The sequence below is a fragment of the Dromaius novaehollandiae genome, chromosome 1 (genome assembly GCF_036370855.1).
Source record: "Dromaius novaehollandiae isolate bDroNov1 chromosome 1, bDroNov1.hap1, whole genome shotgun sequence".
Lineage (NCBI taxonomy): Eukaryota > Metazoa > Chordata > Aves > Casuariiformes > Dromaiidae > Dromaius > Dromaius novaehollandiae.
In genome coordinates, this window is record NC_088098.1 from 162008190 (window position 1) to 162031950 (window position 23761).

At 41.0% G+C, this 23761-nt stretch overlaps 1 protein-coding gene across 6 annotated transcripts in view; it reads right to left on the bottom strand.

Annotated features, from left to right (window-relative positions):
* Positions 1–23761, bottom strand: part of FARP1 (FERM, ARH/RhoGEF and pleckstrin domain protein 1) — a 217893-nt gene that overhangs the window by 26126 nt on the left and 168006 nt on the right. For 3 of the 6 annotated variants that reach the window (XM_026119410.2, XM_064504546.1, XM_026119411.2), the window contains 5 exons: positions 23354–23429; positions 20882–21122; positions 7750–7940; positions 5833–5922; positions 3685–3818 (listed from right to left, as the gene is read on the bottom strand). In XM_026119410.2, coding sequence (XP_025975195.1) covers positions 3685–3818; positions 5833–5922; positions 7750–7940; positions 20882–21122; positions 23354–23429 — 732 coding nt within the window. The remainder of the gene's footprint in view (positions 1–3684; positions 3819–5832; positions 5923–7749; positions 7941–20881; positions 21123–23353; positions 23430–23761) is intronic. The other 3 variants (XM_064504545.1, XM_026119414.2, XM_026119413.2) reach the window with 3 other exon arrangements.

A 23761-nucleotide genomic window follows, 5' to 3' on the forward strand; every position in this document is an offset into this window, starting at 1 on the left:
CAAAGTCATAATGAGGTGCCCAACTGGGACAAAGTTACCTCATCAAAATATTTTTAAACAAATTTGAAGAAATTTGGATTGCAGAGTAACTTCATAGCAGATTATCACTTTGTATCATAAAGCTACTACAGTTTTAAAGAGGTAGTAGGAGCTTTAAAGTCAGGTTTGCTGCTCTGTCAAACCATAGCCTTAGAAGGCAAGGAAAAGCTGGAAAATAAAAGGCTTACTTGGCTCTAAAAGATGCTCATTGAAAAGGAGAAACAAAAGAAAAATACAAAAACTCAGCAGCCTAAATATTTATTACAAGTTTCTTTTTCCAGTGACTCCAGCAGAATTCCCCAGATATCTCACCGTCACTTCAGTGTTTGTGTTTGGGGACCTCAGAGCAACTGAGGCTCCCAACAGGCTGTAATATTTTGTCCCTTAAATGCACAGACTGGAAGACATAAAGTCTTATTTGTGGTTTTTGAACTCTTTATGGCATTCAAAAGAAAAACTTCCTCTGCATGTTTCTAAAAGTCACCAGATCTGCCTCCTAAGGTCTATTCTGAAGAAATATGGATGTGCTTGACTTGCACAGCATCAGCCAGGCCTCATCATTCAACAGCTCCCTCTTAGCATCGTTCCATCTCTTCACTGATGGGGGCTATTGTTCTATATCTGAATTCCTCGCACCATGCTGGATACCACTGAGATCTCTCAAGTGACTAGAGAATGGCCTCATGTTGTCTGTGCCATTTACAGTGGCAAAGTCAGCTGAAAACATTTTGCTTTTTAAAGTTTTTAAAGCCTTCTTTCAATGTGAAGCATGGAAAGAAGCATCTTAAACTGAGAGGTTGTGTGCCTCAGAGTAAGCAGGCTTCTTGGAAACACACTGTCTACATGTTCCACTGTGGGCTCACTTGGCCTCACACGTGCAAGCTCAGAGAGTTTTTGACTACCCAAGAAGCACCCAGGAGTTCTGCAGCTCTCTTGTGCTTTGTGCCACAGGCATAGAAAGGGAAAGAGCAGCTCTGTACTTCTGTTTCAATATACCCACTTCTGTTTCAATATACCTCCAGGCACACAGAGCTCAGAGGAAAATGAGACAGAGGACAGGTTGCTGGATGCATGCTAGACAAACCCATATCCAAGAACTGCACTCACTGCCAGGCTGACTAACTCTCTCTCTCTTTTTGGTATTTGCCCACAGGGCATGTTCCAGTGCAGGCGAGAGTTCATCTAAAGGTGAGATATTGGAGCCCGGAAAGAATATGGATCACAGCATCCATTGCCAAGTTGCATCAGCCTGGAAGGTCTCAGAAATCACATGCTACACTGGCAATGCATGAAAGCACTGGAACAACTTTTGGTCCAAACAGTCCCCTATTGCTTACAGACCCATGTCACAAAGATATCAATGTGAGTGAGTAATCTGGGCAGTCTGACTTGGTACCAACCTCTTTTCCATGTTCCTCTCGTTACATACACATGCTTTGCATTAGGCCCTTTGATAGGAAACTCAGTTCAGGTCAGGTGTGGTTGGTTTTATCAGCTGCTTTGCCGTTAGGGTATCTCTCCCTATCTACTACAAGTCACCTTTCACGCAAGGAGCAGTGGTAGGCAGTTACTGCAGCGTAATCCAAGTTTTGAAAACCTTCATGTCTGAACAGGACGTTGACATCCTTCTATAATAACATCAGCAATCAGAAGGATATAGGAGGAACCTCTGTTTCAACATGTGCCCTACAAATCAGCACCCAAATGCACAGCTCTAATCTCCCCTTCTTGACTATCTGATTAAATACTTTTTTATTCTGATAGAACTTAACAAATTCCATATCTATCAGGATAAAATTACCCCTTAAAAAAGATATTTACATAACATATGGCCAAATGTGTCCTCTCTCTATATTAGTCCAAATAAGCCCATCAAGCTCACTAGATTAGGCTGGTCTGTCTGCCCTTTACAAACTGTATGAATCTTCCTTTTTTCATCACACCCTCCACCCCAACTACTGCTAATCCTACAGCATGGCTGGAGAATCAATCACTGTTTTATAGGATTTGAAAGAGCCTTCTTGGAGTACCTACCATAAATATTTCTTACGGGAAAGCAAGTAACATGAGTAAGAAGAACATAGTCTGGATTAAATCAGTAGCAGCCCAAAGGGGAAAAGGGAGATGCAGGCAGAGCTGCTGTGCAGCACATACCTTAGAAGTAAGCTTATGTCAAGTGTCAACGCAAAGCCATGGATGAGGATAGCAGTTCTAAGAGGCATTATCACACAAGGCACAATCCCCTTTCCCCAGAAAATACCTGGTATCTGGAAAACTACCATCAACTGCTACTGTATCTTATTTCCTACATATATATGACCTAAACCCTAATCATTTTTACCTGGCAAGGCAGCAGGAAATGGAATACCTCAGAGACCTTGTAAGACAGTCTGTAACATCAGTCATGGGATGCAGAAAGGGAAATTGATATTTAAAGAACCCCTGGAAATCACTACTGGACCCTACATAAACTTCTGACTTCAAAGCATTACACAGAATAATCAAATATAAGCCAGACTTTGTGAACCATTTGGTGTGATTACACTAGTCCTGTACAAAATATATTTCACACATCAAAAAAATGCCACACAGATGGACATGAACTGCAGCTCTGTGCCAAAACATGATTAAGAGATAGTAAGGATCCTGTAGATGAAGGCACCAATACATTGCTGAGCTGTGTGGAGTGGCTTTGGATAACACTAGCCTGCACTGTGTTGTGCTCTCATCCAAAGACCTTGCTCATCACATCATAAGAGCTAAATTCACACACTCTTAGATTATGTTTTACTTTTGTTTTGATTAATTGGTTAAATAGGCATTAAACTGATTAGCATTCATCAGGACTGCCTGCAGGAGTACACAACCATAGCTTTCATGTGATTTTCCATTGTCACTCTTTTCTAATTGAGAAAGAAAAGCTTTGGCTGCCCCCACTGAAGATAAATCTCCAGTAAATGTCTGCACAGAGCAAGGCAACTTAGCCCAAATGGGTCAAGTCAGAGGGAGGAGAGGGTTTCTGTGTACTGCCTTGGCTCAGATATCACTGGCCAAATATACTGACTTACAGAGTCCTGCCAGGGAAGAATTACTCATCTCACAGTTATTTCACAAAACTGCCATGTTCCATTAAGCTATGGATAGATCGTTTTCAAGACTAACATCCTCTTCTAATACTCTGCCAGTTTGCAGAGCGCACTGTGCACCCTGAGAGTGTCAAAGTTGTGGTGCCGTTGAATGTGCAATTGCTCTCTAAAATTCCTCTCAGGATATCCCTATTTGACAGAAACATGATTTGGACCTTTGTCTCCCTCTTTATCAGTAATAAGCCTTGCCTGCAGCATGTCTTTCAGAAGAGGTGCCATATAGGAATAGTGACATTTGGCACGAGGAAGCTTTATTCGGTATTATGATCTCATTTACATATGCCTGTACCTGACTGAGAAATCTGAACAATAGACTTTATCAAGTGAACACGAACAAGGCATGATTCAGTATATGCAGTCTGCTAATAACCAACATCTGCGACTTGCACAAATGAATCACAACAGTCAAATCACATGATACAAAAAGTTAGCAAAAAGGGAATGTGAAAATGCTAAGTTGCATGAAAGAACACTGATAAATAACAAACAACAGTCTTACCACAGAGCAAGTCTCTGCTCAATTTCCTTGAGAAAACCAGTGTGAAATTTGTGCAAAGGTTCAAAGTTGGAGAAAATTAGATTTTTCAGTGTTTCGGGCATGCAATCCTCTTTACCCACTGCACTCTGAAACCACTACAAAGAAAAAAGAAGCAAAGTTATCAAGGGGATGCAATGCAGTTGGTATGATCATTTGATGTCTTTATACACCAAACACATATACACCTAATACATACACACCTAACCCAGTAAGGACCTGTTTAGCTGGCACTAAGAGTATAACCCAGGCTCCCCTTGACACTTCCACGTGCTGAACTGGTGCTCTTATCAATGGTCAAGCCCTGCTTGGTAAAAAAGAAATTCCCTTCCTCACTGCCACTGTTGATAAAACCCTGAAAATTCTTTTCAAGCCCAAACTGGTTGGTCAGTTCTGACTGAATTTGCAAATATTGCATATGTAAGAAGAAAATACAGTGTTTCAGTCAAAATAAAAAAAGTTTTCTGCATTTTCTTTGCCTAGTTCTATCTGAAATACCTTGACAGGAGTTGGTGCAGTAAACACTCAAGCCCATGTTGCTGTGTGTGGATAGAGAACATCATGCACGTTGCAAAGTGAACAGGCAGAAGCACAGCGTATTGCACTTTCAAGTCAAGATGCTAGTCGCAGAGAATAGGAGTCAGTACCAAACACTCTTCAGAGTGCAACAGGTGCCTGGAGTCAATTTTGTGCCATATTCTCCTAATTTCACTCTGATAGGCATATGAGTGATGCAAAAGCATCAGCCTGTGGGGCTCGTCAAGGTGGCATGAACTATTATCTTCAACATGGTAACACTACTCCTTCCTCATTGTCCTGAAGGGTTCCAGCTATCTGTGGTTGACTTTCAGCAATGCCTGGAAGGCTGTTGGAAGCATGTATATGTTACAGCAGCCTTGACACTGCATCAGCTGGAGCTGACCCAGGCCTGTATAAACAGATACCCAACCCAAGTCTCCCTCTCCCCCACTTCATTTCTGCAATGAGCAAAGGTAAGGTAGGTGAAGATCCACCAAGTCTCATATTTCATGCATGAGACTTGCTCCTTCCACCATCTCCAATGTCATTGGCTGCTTGCTGCTGAGATTGTAAAAATGGCCACTGTCCCACACAACCTGTCCTCTTCTTTCATTGCCTGGCTTCCCCAGAAAGCCAGGGAGAGTAGGCAGTGAAGCCACAGCTATCTTGTTGCCTGTAACAACTGTGTTGCTCCAGCCTACATTGCCTATGTCTACATTGACCCAGACCAACTGCATCTGTGATGTGGCTTCCTGGAACAAAACAGAAGCTGAGGAGAAGGTGTCTGTCCCTGGTTGGTACAACAGGCTCTTCCCTGCATCATGTCCTCCTTATCACACCACTCAATGCAGGAGGTGGCAACACACCCTAAACGCACAACCCTGATGATGTTTCACACATAGGACAATTAAAAGCTGGGAGGTCTGGAACTGGCAGCATCGCTGAAATACCATGAGAGGTCTTGGATCCAGTGCCCTTTTACAGACAAATACTATTTAAGGGCAAATCTTGCACACATTACTCTTAAAAATGAAACAGAACTGTTGCTGTGTGTGCAAAGAACACACAGATTTGTCTTGGTGATTTTAATAATCGTCATACTCTGACCAGGTAGTGAGATACTGTAACACAGAGAGATGCTTAAGAGTTGAACTTACTGCATAATCAGAATCATTCAAATAGGTGCTACAACAATATTTCATGTTGAATGGAGAACATTTAAGCCAGGGAAAACATTAATACGTCCCTCCAGGGAGCTACTTCAGTTTTAAGAGAAATCAAAACCCACAGGCATTTTTAATAACTGCAAACACAAAGCATGAGAGAGAAGAAAGAATAACTGAACCGTGTTTCAAGTTCCTCAAACTGAAATAGTTTTGTAGTGCACATTACTAACCACAGTGCAAATTTCTACTTTCTGATTTTTGTGTTATTCCCTCCCTAGAGTTGTACTCCTGTGCACTGCAGAGAATACCTACAGTGCAACATATAAAAAAGTAGCACAGAACAGCTAAGATGTTAAATGGTGCAGATAAAATACTACTCCTGACTAGAGCTTCACATGTTTCATGAATAACGCTCAAGTAAACATACCGATGTGATGACTTCAAGGTCCTTCAGGTATGTGCGTTCTGTGGTTGCTACTTCTTTAGCAATGAAGTAAGCTTTCTCAGTTGGGAATCTCTGCAAATTGCAAACACATTAGGTTTTCATCTGCTTTTATGGACCTGCCTTCTGTAGAAAAAACTGCAGACAACAATCACCAAGATGGTTACAAGCTAGTGACCCTTGCTTGTGCTTGCTGTGACTCATGCTTTAAAATTCCTAAGTCCCGAGAACAATCTTTCCTTGCAAACACAAGACAGCAAACACTTCCTATGGATTCTTGAGAGATTCCTTTCCGCCAAGGTTATTTCCACAGCTCTGTGGTGCTGATATTCCTTTAGGCTTATTCTATGCTTCCGGAGCAGGACATATTCTGAAGCTCAGAAAGAAATCCTTGGCAGGCTAGGTAACCATTTCAATCAAACTTGACAAATGTTGCAAAAATTACTGTTTGATTATTAAAAGTTCCATTGGCAGGATAAAGACCCACAGCAAAATACTCTCAAGAAAGTCAAACCCAGAGGTTTTTCCCAGTGCACCTGGACAACCTAGCAGTGGGTTAGGATAACAACCCTCCTGTGTTATCCAAGAGGCAAAGTCATTAGTAGTTCTGATCTCTTAATTCTGAACAGCCAAAGAATCCCAGTTATCTTGGTCTGTGTTGCTCAAGAAGAGCAAAACATCCACAGATCTTTTTCTTCTGTGTTTCCTCCCTCAAGATCATCAGTGCAGATGGTGCACTAGAAAGGGATGTGGGGACAGACTGTGGGAGCATTTCTCAGTCAGTACGCAACCCCATGGGAGCCATCATCAGCTGGTGTAAGCTGCAGCAGTCACTGGGCTGCTGTTAGTTGGACTAACACAGAGAACTCTATTAATTGACCCTTGGCTTTTCTTCTTCCCAAATTCTTCTCACATACTGGCTAACTATCCATAGCAGGGAAGGAGATCTTCCATACACACTCTCCCACTTTCCACCTTCCTTTCCTACCTTCTTCTTTCTCATATGCTCCCAGCTCAGGAGAGAAAGCAGGCAACACAGGCACAAGAGGAAGCCCCTCTTGCCCTGCAGCACAGCAGGCAGCCAGCAAAGGAGGCTGCTGGGCTGCTGCAGCAGGGACAAGCCAGCCCATGCCCAGAACGCCCTGGCTCAGACAGAGTTACTTCCATCCCTGAGAAACAGTTTTGGATGTGATGCTCCCTCATGACTTTGCTGCAATGATGGGGCTGAGACAAATATTTACAGCTGAACACTGAAGGTTGTGGCTCAGAGAGAGCATTTTCTACACCCACAACCAAATGCAAGTGGTGCTCCCAGAAGAGACAGCCTGGAGAGCTGGGGTTGGACATTCCTGCACAAGGTTCAAACTGTCTCTCTCCTCTCGTCACCTGGAAATTCTCCCTCCAGCAATACACTGGAGTTGAGCGTTTTGTTAAAACAAACTACTAAAACCCATCTCCTTAAAAACATGCTGGATTTATAAACAGAAACCCTGTCAAAACAAGCTCTTAAGGTTACAGCCAAAAGGACTGGCCAAGGTTTATTCCACAGTAACTTTAGAGACATGGAGCTACCCACCTTCTCTCTACTGCTTAGACAGGGGAGCTGGGGTCCCTAGCTGCTGCATCTCTGTTCAGTAGGATGAATCTAGGCCACTGAGCCCTCAACTACAGCAAATCTGTTCTTCTGGCCTGACCCGCTCTGAACTGTGTAAGTTCTGCCACTGGAGCACACGGATGCTCTTGGACACACCATGAGAAAGGATGGCAGATACCAAGTGTCTCCATTCGTTATCTGTGTGGACCCATGATGAGGAAGCAGCAAGGGTCTAGATATTAATCACTTGACGAATACCTGTAATCACAACACAACATGGAGAACAGAGCCAAGGCCAGCTGTCTTACCTTTCTTTTGACCTCTTCCTCATCATCAGTCCTGATGCATGATGGGTCATTCAGCAAAGGGCTGATCAGGGGAGATGACTGCTTGGCATCAGGGCTTAAGTTTGGAGATAAGGACATATTTGCCACTGATGGTCCTCCTTGGGAATTGATGGAAAGCTCTGAAAGGTGAGGGCTGCCAGTCAGAGAACCTGCTAAAGAAATGATAAAACAGAAATCCCAGTTAGGACACGCTTTCTCCAGAAGGTACCAAAAAGTTACAATCTTGAATTGCAGCATGGGAAATTACACTGCAAGATACAGCCATCAGGGTCCTCAAACTAGTCCAATGGACTTTAAATCAGAGGAGATGCATCCACTTGCATTAACCAAGGGACTGGAGCATTCTTTTAGCTGATGAAACTGGCTGGAATTGGTGTCTCTATGGGTGATGAAGCCATAAATGACTGTGCTGCAAAGATTTACTGCTAAACATCAAATTCAAGCCACATTTTTCAACACTGTAATCCATTTTAAGAGAATAGTTTCCTCAGTTTTAAAAGCAGCATACAATATAATAAATGCAATAATAAGGGAGCCACCCTAAGAGCACCATTCTTTCTAGCAAAGTACAACTCCAAAGACTAAAATCAGCTTAAGTACTTCATAGGGATCTATGGGATACATGTTAAAACAAATGTATCTAGTGGAAGTCTAGAGAAAAAGAAACAAGGACCTTCTATGGCAGTGTTGCTCCTAAGTAACAAGTCATATCTAACATGAAGGGAGAAAACTACTATTTCCTCAATTTCTACACACAACAGAAGTATGCATATTATACCTTGTAGGTCTTTCCATGCTCCTCTGATTGTTTGGGATGGAAATGCTAGCATTACATTTACATAAGAAAAGCAATATTTTTAATGCAGAAAGCATGACAATTTTAGATTATCACAGATATAAAGCCCCATTTAATTTTGGATTAAAAAAACAGACAGTTAATTACACTTCCATGGGTTCATATACACTACATTAAATAATACTGAAATCAGCATTTTATCTCTTGGGAGGCAGCCAGACTACTGACTGCACAAAGGAAAGAGTTTGCCAAAAATGCCCAGTGTCCTCCCAATTGTCCCCTCCTCCAAATATATGAAAATCTAAGCCTGTTTTAAACTAGAAACTGGATCTTTCATACGGAAAAACATTTACAGTCTGTTTTGTTTTGGCATCATACCTTAAAATCCAACAAAAAACATGACAGGCTCTCAATCACTACAGCTAATAGGCTGTCTAGGACTAAATGTAAAACACATACATTGCCATATATACTTAAGGTCAAATACATATTACTATGATGTGTTTATATCCTCCCTAAATTATATTAGTTAAGTGTTCCTTTAACTACAACACAACTGAGACACTCCAGTAAACAGAGGCACCAATAAATATAATTAGGCCAGTAGTAAAACCTATTTATTTTCTGGAAGAAGCCAGATTTATTGCTAGAACATGAATGTTTTCCAATTCCAAACCAGTTCATGTTTATGTATCATTGCTTTGAAAAGAGAAAGAAAAAACAATACAGGTATTAGTTTACGTAATCATGACAGTTATGTAGCCTATTATAAATCAAAGTCAAAGCAGTATTTGTCTTGAAGTTCTGTATTATTACAGGTAGCAAGAAAGGGTTTACCAACAGTTTCACGCTAAATCAATGTTCAGTGAAATTTGAGAAAATGCCACAGCTTGTTACACAAATGTCAATTTTATTGACACTAGCACACAACTGTATACAGTGTTTTCAAAAGAAAAGGAATTCATCATTGAGAAATAGTGAAACAGATTAATAGCAAGGTTGTAAGGTTAAAAGTACTACACTGCATTACAAAAGACATAAGAAAAGTGGTATCACCTCAAACGTGGAAACAAAGAAATTCTGGCACTATGCCTGTCATATGACAGTGAGTAAATGATTTGCACCTCTGTGAGAAGTTCACAGGCATTGTATTCTAGAAGTTAAATAGCACCTATCTGTGATAGATAGATATAGATAAATTGACATATCTACCCACCTATTTATAAACCTAGATCTAACTTCTGAAGTACTGGATTTTTTTATCAGTACAACTAGAGCATTTCAAACTACAAAATATCAAATGGACAACGAATTAAAAAGACTTCCTAACCTACACTTGGAAGACAAGACTTGGGAAAAGTATCATCATGAAAAAATTTGCCTGGTGGCTCACAGCTTTTAGTATACAACCCATGAATTAAAGACTTGCGCACCAATACATCACTGACATTCTCAAAATTATTTTGCAGCAAGTTAAAATGCCACATTTGAGTATCAGTGTGGACATGAGCAGTGACCAAATCCAACCACCACACCTAGAAACAAGAGCTCAGTTAAGACTACTGGAAACCCCACTGGAATGCCAACATGCTGAACAGCTGAAAATTAAAGCTAGGTATATAAAGTGGCTATATTGCAGAAGTGCCTCAAAATGCTTTCAGTTGCATTAGCAGATTTTGAGGCCTAATTACAACCAACACAACATAAAGATCCACACACTGGATGTTGCTCTGGTTAAGGTGGGAAAACTAACTTGTTCTCCTGTGAGAAAGTCAATTGGTCATGAAGAAATGAGAGTTGGAGGTCTTCTCTCCACCATTACCAATCAATCAGGACATGCACCATGCTGATGGACCATGCTGATGGACGTTGCAACGTGACTTTCTCCTTTTCACAGTGGTGAGGAATAAATAACCTACATTAACCAAAGTCTTTTCTCCAACCTCTTGCCACACAAGAGTATATTCATATAGGCTCTACACATCAACTACATACTGCGGAATATAAACAGGAGCAGAAGGGAGAAGAACAAGTTTATTTACAAGGTCCTGAAATTGCTCACATTTTACCCTAAAGAATTCTTTAATTGACAGCAAATTATTAGCATGTCAGTTGTCCGATGCCAAGTGGTGCTGCATGGCACATCGGAGGCTGAAAAGGTTTGCAGCTGGTAAAAGGAATGGTCTTTGCTCATACTCCAGCTGATTTCTATTTAGATTTAGACTTGGACTGGGGGCCCATCTTTTAAATATAATGGAGCTAGCTATATATATACACACATAGAGAGACCAGGTAAAGGACGCTTACCTAAGGATTGCTCAAGCACATACTAAAATGATACCCGTGGTGGAGGGGGGCATGAATTAAGTATGTGCTTAAATTCTCTTCTGAAGTTGGGTTTAAGAAGAGAAACAAATAATGGTTGATGACAGTGACAAATAATGAGATTGCACTTTCCTTTGTATAAATTATCACAGTATGTAGGATTAGCCCATCAATGCCAAAATACCTGTTTTTTTCTTAGTTGCATTGAGCTAGTTTACCCTTAAGACATTGGGAAAAGCTGCTGGGGTACGGAAGCTGACAGCAAAAGCAAACTGATTGAAAGTTAACTTGAAAAAAATCCAAGAAACAATAATGGGGTTTTAGACTGTCACAAAGCATGAAACTACATGTTCTCACCCTAGCTTCAGAAGTGTCTCAAATCAGTCCATGTTAACTTATACTTTCCATGTGCTAAGTAACATGAAGTCTTTGGTTAAAATGAAATACTTAACAGATATACTTCTGTCAAAACATACATTGTGGTCGCTTCTTGTCTTTGAGAGTAATTTGATGGTGAGAATGCAGAAGTGTGATGGCAAGCTGCAGGTGACTGGTGCTGAGTTTGTTGCCTAGAGGGACCAAACTTGGTCTGGCTGAGCTACAGTACTTTAAAATATGTCCAGCACCAAGGAACAAAAAGAAGTTCATCATTGCTACTTTTTAGTTGATGAATAAAGTCCCTCCCAGAGGTCAGTCCAAATCATAGGTGGGCTAAATAATATGTTTTGTTTTTTTTGTTTTTTTTTTTTGTTTTTTTTTTAAACTATGTAAACAGCCTACTGTCCTGAAATCCCTACTTGGAGGCTTTACCCTAGCATGGAAGAGCTCTCCTCTTTGTGAAGGTGAAAGAGGCCCAATATATCTTGAAGAAATTCCTCCTCTTTTTTCCCCTTTTCCTGAAACTGCTGAGTAACAAGCTCATGCCATTCAGTGTTCTTCATCTATTCCCAATGAATTGGAGTTCCCATCCCTACACACTGGATTTAAACAGCAAGGAAGTGCTAAGATGCTCTTGGGAAAGAAACATTAACCATTACTGAAAGTGGCTGAAGTTCAAGATTTTGCCAGAAAACTTTGTGCAAACCTACAGTCCTCACACCAACTCAACTGTTAAGGGTTATTTTGTTATCCAGGTTTATAGTTTATTATTAGAAATTAAAATGTGTTGAAGTCAGAAAAGTGCCTTTCTCAACACCTGGAACATTGCAGGACCCCTGGCCTACTCTCTCCTGGGCCTGCTCCACAGCTACTTAGGTCAGTGGAAGTTTTGCCAAGTACTGCAGAGATCCAGATCCCATTTACTCTTCTCAAAGAGCAGATGAGTGTTTTCCAATCTGGTAGCACGTGCCCCTTGCACTAGCCAGTACACCACTCATGAAAGTTCATCTAATAAGAAAGCATCTGGCAGAACTGTCACTGTTGTAGCCACAGACTAAAGTCTGTCTCACTTTTCCATAGCCATACTGGTTGCATACCTCTAAACTCTACATGAAAGGCTTCATCACAGACATAATACAGAACGACATAGGGGACAGATAACATGAAGTGTCAGCAGTTTTCTTAAGTACTTTTCTGATGACTGAAGTATCTTAGATTGGAAAAGAGTTTAGTGAGGGTGCTTCTTCTATCTCCCCAGCTGCAAAACAGGCATAGTAACGCTGCTGAACTAACAAAGATTTTTGGAGGCAGATTCCCTTCTGATTCCCTTGAACACAGTAACAACCCCCCACTGACTTGCACGAAAGCTGGAGGGGGATCGATTCATCAGGCTGCCCTTTTCTTCCCCATTAAATAAAGCAAGCTGGAGTGCTGGATACAGTTTGTTAGAATAAAAGATCTTGACAAATAGTTATGCATCAATCAGAAATGCATACACAAACATCCCTGAATGTATCAGTAATGAATTTGATGAGGAAAAGGAAGGAAAAACATCTCGGGAAGAGATCTGATATCATACATAACCAATAACCCTGCCTGGCATGAAGAGGAACATCACAGGGAGAAAGGTTTGCTTTGACTTCACAGCTTCAAAATGTGTGCCCATGGCAGGAGTGGCAGTATTTGGGATTGGGAGATTTGGGATTTGGGAGAATGGTGCACCTTATCAATGAACCAATTTCCTCATATTCAGGACAAAGCATCAGGCAGCAATTGGACAGAACAATTAAACCAGTGACAGTTTTACAGCAAAATACCAGTTAGAATGAGTAAAAGCCTTCAGTACAGGTAAAACTAAAAATAATAAAAAAAATTAATTCCATGCATACACAGTTAAATGGCTTGACATGCTCATATTGTCATCAAGCTTGGTGTTGGTTTAGTAGCCAGCAACCTCTCCAGTTGGTAAAGGTCCATGCTTTATTGGTATACTGCAGTATTAGACAGCGGTGAGCATGAAATTGGACAGTAACTGCTGTTGGCCTACATCAGGGTATACTTGATTTTTAAGAACAAAGGATGAACATTACACACTGGGAAGAATACAGGGTCACTGGGCATCATCCCTTTGTCTAGCCTTGATTTTTCCAGACAGAAGTAGAACAACCGATAGAAGGACTCCCCACCGTACACAGGGTTAGGGTTGCTTTGGTTTGTTTTGGTTGTTTTTTAAATGAACGTGACACAGCACTACAACAGATTCGAAAACACGCTGTGGTGCATTCAGCCCGCATGTAAGCTTATGCCACAGATACTGTCCATTTCAACAAGACATCTCCCCGAGACTGCAGTGATCCTGCTTACAAGCTACGGCAGACCGGCTTGGTCGTCACTGTGGGCAGCCTTCATCAGGGAATGAAGGGCAAACCAAACGCGCTCAATGGAGCCCAAATGCCCTGGGAAAATAAGGCTTTTCCCCTCCTCCCTCCGCTGTTCGGCTCCTCAACATGGTGTGGTTTCTCAACTTAAAACGTGTGTGTGTGCGCGTGGGTGTTTTCCCCAGTTCGGAGGCGAGGTGTGCTCTCGGACACAGGATCACTGTAATAAGAGGAATTAGCTATTCCCGATACAAATAGGTATTTCCGCAGTAAAAGGACATTAAGACAGTGCTCCAAACAATGCAAGGAACAGAAGATACACCATGCTTTGAGGATAAAGACAGAACATTGAAAAGGCTTTTTCTCCCAAAGAGGTACATGCTGACAAAACAGTGCATACAATGAAACAAAAAATGTTTCTCTTTAAACAGTATTAAACAAATGACAAAAATGAGAATGAAGTCCCCAGCATTTTCAATTTTAAAAATTAATTTTGACTATTAAGATTTATTAAAAAAATCTATGCATGTGCACACACAGAGATCAGGAAAGGGCTGGATAGGTGAAACACTGCCAAGCTTATGAACTTTTGTTAGTGGGCTCAGGTGAATTTCTGAGCAGGAAAGGGGAAAAATAAGGAATTCAGCTAATCAAAGATATTAAGTGCCTCGTGGAAAAGCAACAGGCATGAGCTCTGACATTCACTGAACTAAAGAAAAAGACCTACCTCCGATCTTGCTGTAAACCATCACAGGCAAAAAGATAACTGCATTCTTCTCAAGACAAGATTTACAGCATTTTAGAGGAAGCATCTAACCTAATTTTAACAAGCCAGAGAGTTCTCAATTCAGAAAGCATTCATTTTCCTTGTACTTTCCATGTTCAATCAACGACAACTATATTATCACTGGCTTTACAGTTAGTTTTTACCAGTAGAAACTGTGGATTTTTACGGTTTTGAAGAGCCAAAAAAAAATTGCATCAGGAAAAATTAGACCTTAAAACTCTAACCTTTCTAGAGCAAACTAATTATTTACGATAGTGTCATGCAGATTTATGATCCTAATATCTTTACTTCTTTCACTGTAATAACAATACCATTATTTACAATCACATTTGTGGAAAGCATGCCTATGAATACCCAGCTCAGCTAGGCACATGGGCTTTCCAGACTTCATAACATTTAAAAGAAAGTGCTCACTGCTTTTAATAACAAACAACATGAGACAAGCACCTTGCTTACCCTGCTTGCTCTTTAGAGAACACGGAACTTGAACAGAAGAGGAAATACTTTAAATAATTGCTACATATTTCACCTAAGTGAGGCTTTTTGTTCACATCATGCCTTTGATTTTTAAGCAGAAATTCTCTACTTTCAAGTATCAATGGTACCACACAGCCTAACTGTAAGGAAGAATGCAGAAGATGCCTTTGTTCAGGATCCACATGTTGCACATGAGTTGTTTCCCTTATAAATAAGGTATGTGCCTTTGCCCAGGCATATTTCAACAACTATAGTAATTATTGAAATAGAATAGGAAAGACTTCATTAATTTTAATTTCCTAGGATTTAAAGTTCCTTCTTTTTCTTTCCTGACAGCATAAGCAAAAATTTTTCCTAATGTAGCTTGACTGAAGCCATAGTCAGCTCTGTTTTCCACATCTGAGAAAAGCAATACATCAGTCTAATCTTTGGGACCTCCCGATGGTAGCTGCTGTGTATCAGCCACTTATAATCAGAAATCCCCAAATCATCATGATCGAGTGGGAGACACCAACAAGCAGTTGGGTTTCTCACAAAATGAATGTTCTTCTACCACTTGTCTTTCACAGCTGCTAACAAAAGAAAGGCATACATGTATTAAAAAATGTTCTGCAAGATTCACTTTCTCTCATATATCTAGAGTCTTTCCTATTTGGTATGGAGAACAGGCTGGATCCCCTGAATCAGGGGGAAAAGAAGTGCACTAAAATGTATGGAAGCTGCCTTAAGAAATTAGACTGAGAGATGAGCATTAAGGAGGACTAAAAAAGTTGTTTTAATCATTTAAAGTTAAGTTGCAGCAATTAAAATTTCATTCTAATGTCACCTTTGATAACAGCTGAATGCCCCATTATGACAAATGAGACTAGATTTATACAAACATGCTATTTGAATCAATTTACAGGTCAGACATCCTTTCTTCTGTTGAAGAACTGTCACAGAAATAGCCACAATTCATATTATTTGTATACAGATTATTTTGATGATATCCGAATCATGGGTTTTCAATATTTAGGATCAGGACTGTTTCATCAGTTTGACTAACTGATACAATTCCTGCTCTCTAAGTACCCTAAGAAATCACTGGGGTTTTAAACTCTCAGGGAAAGACTGGGAAGCAATCTATGGTGAAGAAAATGGAAATAAATAAGGCTAGACATTTTCAGTGTGTTTAAAATATTTCCCATTCTTCTTCCTGCATCAGCCCACCACTATTAAAGTTTCCTTCATCTAGCCAAATTTATTCCCAAATGTTATAGCCTCGGTCATTCAGGAAAACCAGATTGAAGGAAAGGCTGATATGAAAAGAAATTACAGAAGAAGATCCCAACAGGACATAGTATATTCGAGCTGCTGGTAAGCTGGAGAAAGCTTAAAACTGTTTGACACGACTTTTCCTATGCACTGTAGCAGATGACTGAATATGGTCAAGGACTTGAAACTAATTAGAGAGAGAACTGGAGTGCCTGCCATTCACGGACAATATTACTAATTACATCCGCATATTGTTTTTCCTAATTATATCAAATTGCAATTGTAATTATTTTTGCTAATTACGTCTGCACATTATATTTACTCCAAGCACGTGGACATGGTTCGGCACAGCGATAAGCAGTCTGGGCAGCCAGAACTGGCTTCCCACAAGTCCTCTGGAGGACAGGAGATGGGTGGCTCTAGGACTATTCCTTCAGAGTAGACAGAGCTGCTAAATTTTGCTGGGATTCAGTTCCCTATTTGTAGCAACTGCCTAAGGATATGCAAGTACCGTCAGTGGCACCCAAAATCTACAGGAATTGGTGGGAAGACCAAAATCTTTTACCAGGTCTATAAATACCTCTGCTAGAGTTGAGACATAGGAATGCTTATACCACGGCCATTAACTGGGGTATGCAGATTAATCAGTGCCTGTAGTGATTAATGTAAACTGACAGGCTCCTCTTCTCGTGTGTGTTGTGTGAACTAGAATAACAAGAATTCCCCCATCTCATCTGTAGCCTCACCCCAAAGGTTTCCATTCTTCCCTCCAAGGTCTTTCTGCATTTCTCCCACAGAAACAAATTCACAAATTAATTCTGAGGGACCTGATCCTATGCGAAAATGTCAGTTCAAAACTGGTCTCTCGCTACCATTCCTGGCAAGCCCCCAGATATGAAGCGCATGTCTGGTGGAGGAATTTGGCCCACAGACTGTTTTTAATTAAATGCTTGTCTAATGATATTAAACTGAACTTCAGTGGCATAAGAGTGCTGCAAAATGATTCATCCTAAATTAAATGACTTCCTATGTAATTTACAAACATTATTTCTTCAAACTGGAAGAATTCCACATGTGTTAAAACTACAAACATTTAAATATTTAAAATTGGAAAAATGCCAGATGACAGCAAATAGTTGGAGAAAAATCCTCATTTTCCATGTTTTGAGGATAATGTTCAAAAGGAAAACAAAGACGCTGTTGAGACACTATTAGCAACTAAGCTAACTCCAACTACCAGCAGGTCTGTTCTTGTAAAATAATAAATTCGTTATCTTTGCAGGCATGAGAGAGAAAAAAAGAAGGTCAAGAAAACAGTATTTGAAAGGATGCAAAGTAGTAAACACCACTTAGAAATTTCCTCTTCACTTAAATCCAAACAATATGAAATCTAGTCACTTTTCTTAAGCAGCAGAAACAAGACTGCAGATCCCTTTGTTGAAAGTCCATTACTTAGGCCCTAATTCTACTGGCTAACAAAGCAATTAATGTATGTTTCCAGATTGCTATTACTTTACTGTATAATATAACTACTGGTATTTTTGCTATACAGTCAGCAAAAAAACCCCAGGAGACTCATGCACACACTCCTCATGCTCACAGTATCTGCTAATGCAGGCTTCAACTACCTATATATCATCTTAAATATTCAGAAGTTCAAGGCAATTATTTTACAGCTATTCTAAACCCCGAACACAAACCACCTTCTTCTAGAATTATATACAAGCAAGCTTTTTACTCATTATCCATCTCTCTGTTTCTAGATTCATGCTTTTAACTACAGGAACATACGACAGTGTTCCCTGTTACCAAAATATCATTGTTAAAAGAGATGCCTTACAATCATTCCTGTTTAAAGATGAGGTATCTAATCTTTAAGAAAAATCAACACACTGAAGTAGGTGATTAGATTAAAACTTATATTTACACAAAGATACATTTTACTGCAAAAATGTAAAGTATATAACAAAACATGCCTAAACTACTATAGCTATCTTTTTAAATATCCTCACTCAGATTAAACTCTGTTAAAATGTGCATAGACCAAGGCATTAGAAAAATTAAAAAGACTTATTGTCTTCTTATTTTTGTAAAAATGATCTTGAAAATTTCATATTGTCTAGATTTACAAAGTCCTGTAACTGGTTCATCAATATTCATGTGGGTGGATTCATCATTACTGCATGATTCAGGTCACTGCAAGCGACCTGCTGTTCAGTCAACACTGCTGTTCATCACTTAAAATTCTCAATTTTAGTTCTCTTCCCCCACAAGGAAAACATATAAAAGTAAGGCCAGTGGTAAAGAGCACATCTTGTCTCCCAGCTGTAATTACTGCAGGACACTTTCTGTACAGGAGACCTTTCCTCTGCATTTTCTTAATCAACTCAGAGAAACTAGAATAAGATTTTAATAGGATATAGCCTTAATTCCCAATATTTTTAGACTGTGAAAATGAGATTTTCATATAATTAGCCTCTCTGTCTTTCTGTACCTGTGCCAAAATCTTGTTAGTCTATGTATAGTACTCAGGACAATTAGCCTATATGAGAGTTAGTTACATAGTTCTTTGTCCCTGTTTGGGGATGAAAAATTTATGAGGTGGCACTATTAAAAAGAATAGCCTATGACAGACTAATTGGATACTGTACAGATAAAAATTTTTCATGATCAAAGAAAAGAAAAAAAGTCAAATAGCTACCATCTCCAAACCCTCCCCCAAAAATCACCCACAACAGAACTTTGATATCTTTGTGAATAATACCGCTGAACGACTGAGGGGAAAAAAGGCAAGCCAACTCTCTTGCAATTAATCTTTATACCACACTGATAAAGGATAGCCTTGCAAATCATACCCATACCACTCTCAATTAGAATGATTTCAATCTCAGGTTTTTTAACTTGAATTGTATCTTTCATCTTCTCTTCCTTCTTGCCTGAGCAGGAATTTGGAGTTTCAAAATCTCCCTCACCAGACTGGCCTGTTGAACCTGCTGCATAAAAAGCCAATACTACCATTGTTCCCATATACATGACTAATTTGTATTTTCATCAAGTTAATTATAAAATGGATTATGAAGATGAGCAGATCAAACACATTCTTGCTATGAAAAGATTTGCCAGCATCGTTAAAGGTTTCAGCAAGCCTTGGTCTTGAATATCAAGCTGCCTGAATTTGGCTGTAAGTTTAATGTTTTCTCTAACTTTGTTGAGGCACTCATGAGCAGCTCTCCTTGTATGGGAGAGAAAAAAATTGTACTAGACTCACACAAAAGAGCACAATGTACCTAGTTCATTTTGTTTTTGTTTTGTCAAAATAACCAGTCAAGTGTCAAAGAAGCTACAGTATATACCTAAAATATGACTTAATACAAAAAACAGTTGAGTGGATAAAGTTCTACCTAACCGTAATGTACTACAAAAGTAACTAAATCAGTAATGATTTTCCCCTCCTCCTGCCTTTCAGAGGAGATATATTACTGTTAAGCTTCACTGAGACTCATCCTGATTATTGTACTTCTAGTACCTCTTTCTTCTGGCTGGCCAATAGGATGATAACATTTGAAACAGCCCATGCTCTGAGTTTTTACAGACCAGCCACTTTTCACCAGCCCCAGAAAATGCAATCGCTCTAATGAACAACCATAGTATCCACTGGTCTCATACTCCTCGGTCCCTAGCAGCTGAAGACCTGCACACCATCTTCATCACTGAGGCCAACAGACACATCCTCCTCTACTTCCTCATCAAGCTGAAGGCTTCCAAAGGAGTACTTATTTCTAGGCATGGGAGAGGAACTCAGTACGATGGGATTTCCGAACACCAGAGGGTGAGTGAAAGGGTTAATGATTTCCGAGTCGGAATCGCTAGACTCTGTCCCACTGCTGGTGGAGCCCTCCATCATCTGGATTGCAGCCATGTGATCCATCACGCCACTGGCATGCAATGACTGCATGACTGGGCTCTGCTTTGACTGTCCCCCAGCTGGCATACCGTTGGCCATCATTTTGCCTTCTGGAGAAGTCATTTCAGCCATACTGCCTCCTTTGCAGTGTCTCTCTGACCTGTACTCCTGCCCGGGGGTTGAGGATATCTGGCTCAGGATAAATGGGTCTGTCCCTGACTTATTGCAAAGATTTGGGATTTTCTGCACACGAGGCTGCTGAGAACCTGGAGAATATCTGCCATAGTCATGGCAGCTACTGGCATAGCTGTCCTCCTCCCCAGTCCTTGCCCTGTAGTCATGCCCGTTTTCTGAGACATAACCCTGAGAGCCAGTTCTACTCAGGCTCATGTTAGGACTTGACCCTTTGCTACTGGGAGGCAATGGAGTGGCCAGTGGACTACGGCTCCCTGGCTCTCTGAACAGTTCGTCAACCAGTGAGCTGTGCCTTGGCATCCTGGGGCTTCCCCCAACGTAGAAGGAAAGATTAGCTGTGTTCTCATCAAGGTACTCTTCAGAGAGATACTGGGAAGACTTTATAGAGGCTGAGGAATCCCTATACCTAGTTCTATTACGATTTTCATCTCTATAGTGAATATAGGCACCACTGGTCAAATCACCCTCATAATTGTCATTTGTTTGGGAATATGACCGGGTTATTTGTCCTCTGAGGAGATCATACTCGCTATCTACATCACTGCAGTCAATGAAAGGAATGGAGGTGCTGCTGCCATGAGCAGCCCTGGAAGCTGGACCTGTGCTTGGTTGCTGTGACTGAGGTCTGTTCTGCTGCATCCTGTCCTTAGTAGCCTCCTCTTCTTCCTCCACTGTTGACACCACTGCTCCATCCACCTTTCTGCTTTCCTTTGGGCTCTTCTTCAAGGAAGGGCTCCTGCGCTGTCCAGTGTCTTCTGTTGAAGCTTTCAATTCCTTCCCTTGCCGGCAGCTCTGCACTGCCGCAGCATCACTGTCGTCTCCAAAGGCAAAGCTAGAGCTCTGCAAAGAAAAAGGAGGGAAAGCAAAGGGGAGACAATGGGGAAGGGAAGGGTGGGAGAGGAGTGGGGTGGAAGGGAAAGGAGCCAGAGGGAAAAGGCTATGTGTAATTACGCACCAGCATTTAGCGCTGCATCTTGCATCAACATAGGTATCTCAAGCTCAAAATGAATTAAAAAACAAAAACCCAGGTCTCTGATCTTGAAGAACAGATAATGAGGAAAAATACATAAACTAAGCAAAAGGAAGATAAGGGAGGCAGAATGCAGTGATATATAAAAAGGGGTATTTGAGATGGTTCCATGCCCTAAGGCTGCCATCACCACTGAACATTAACCTGTTTGCATTGCCTTTGAGAAGCTGGAGGGACAAGAAAGATAAACATATGAGAAAAATTTTGCACAACCTCCTTGTATACTCTAAAAAAGCCCAAAGGGCCTTGTGTGGGCTTCTGAACAGCCCAGCATTCAACCACTGGAGTGTACCTGCCATTCATTCCTGGCTGGCTTTTCAGCAAACAGAAATGCCAGCATCTGCCTGACAGCCTTACTCTCTCCTCCTGAGCTTGTCTTAGCAGTTATAAAATGCTAGAAGATATCTGAAATGGGCTGAATTTGTAGCAGAATTCTCTGAGTTTCTTGGATTTGCAGGAATGAGATAGCTGGGGAATGTCTAAAGGAAGCAATACCGGGAAGGTGAAAGTGCTGGCAGCATTCTCACATACATTACCTTGGTAGCTTGCACCTGCCATTTAAACTCTACGTAATGTAAGGTTATGTGATTAAAGGCTCACCTCCATGAACATAAAGGAGCACAGAGGAATGGCGACAGGCAGAGGAACCCCCAATACGCCAGCCAGAGAAAAGGAGCACCCTGACCCAGCTCCCACCAGAGCTGTCCCAGGTAAGCCATCAGCTCATGGTGTGAAACCACCATGATGAGTCAAAGGGAAGGGCCAGCAACTGGAGAGACCAGAGTGTATGCGTACTGTGTGGGTGTGTATGTCAGTGTGTAATTGCTAGTGAACATCAAGCTGGACTAGTTGGTGAGTAGGATTGGCTTGGGAACCAAGTATGGGAACAGCCATAAGTCTGGGCCAGATACTGGAAATACCAGAGGGATCTGAGACTTGGCTACTGGAGGGGACAGAAGGTCCAAGCCACCTGCTGGTGAGACCACTTTGCATGTGCATTTCTTCGTGTGCAAGGCAACCAGGAAATCAGGGGATCCAGGGGCCAGTTGCTGAGTAGACCGGATATCTACGACTAGCTACTGCAGGCATCCATAGTGAGTGAGTGAGTGAGTGTGTGTGTGCGCATGTATGTTTAGATCTGAGTACCAGCAACTGGAGGGGGGCTCCAGGCCTCAGTGGCTCTTATGTCCAGCTTCCAGCAACTTGAGAGACCTGAGGATCCAGGGGCCAGCTACCGGATAGCCTGAGTGTCTAAGCCCAGCTACTGAAGGGATCCATACTGTGTATATGCATATATATATTCTCCACTGACAGATTTTCATCCTGCTTAGCCAGAGAATGGAACAGGATAAGGCCGTTGGTATTGTTTGTGTTTGCATGAGTGCTGTGTTTTCTGTGTTGATCTGTGTGGCCAGCCATGCATATATGTATATAAGTAGAGTGTGTGTGTGTATTCCTACTGGGAATATGTGCTCAGCCTCACTACTGGCTGACCTGGGAACATGGAGTCATAGCAGCCTTGCCTGCATCAGGCTCTGCATGCAGCAACTGCTTACACATAACAGCTATTAATATAAGACAAATACATTTTACATTTGGCATCTACCAAAGACAATGGCTTAAAAGTTCACAGCTGCAATCCTTCTGAGGAAATATTCCTCCACTCTTGTTAACACAACAAAACATCATGTCAGGGGCAATGGAAGAATTAAACTTTTCCTCAGATGCAATCACCAGCAACAACCTGGGACCCCAAAATTAAGATTGTGGATTGCAGTTTTTTAGATGGTCATCAGTTCAGCTCAGACAAGCTCACTGTTTACGCTTGTCTTGTGCAAGCAACTTTTTCCTGCAGTGGAAATGAACCTGTTTCACTTGCAGAAGGTAAAACTTTTTATACCCAGGGCTCCTGAGCTCCTGGTTAAATGGAAAGTGAGAAGAAAAACCTGTGCTCCCCAATCTTCAAAACACCAATCAGTGGAGGGTAATCTAAAAAGAAATGCTTAAAAGGCATCATCCAGGGTTTCATAACATCACTGACTTGTTTCGGCACCTCTGAATGCTGTTCCGAAGGCTGTGCAGTCAGACTCCTGATGGAATGAATCTTGCTGTGTTTCCTGAGGAAAAAAAGAAAATCACAGTAAGAAGCCATCTCAGGCTTTTCATCAATAGGCAGCAAGAGAAACGTCTCCTTGAAAAACTACAGCTCTGAACAGTAGCCTTCATAGAAGTTTGCCCCGAAACAGATTAACATTCCTCCTTTTTTGTAAAATCTAAATGTACTACACATTGCAAACATGCCCTTGTAAGAAGACGGAAGGGCACTGAAGCAGAACATGAGTCATATGCATAAACTGATGTCAGGGTCTTTTGTACATTTCGGCCACAACTTTCAGTTGACCATGAGCAAGATGAGTTTGGACAGAACTGGATCTAGCAAGTTGTAAGC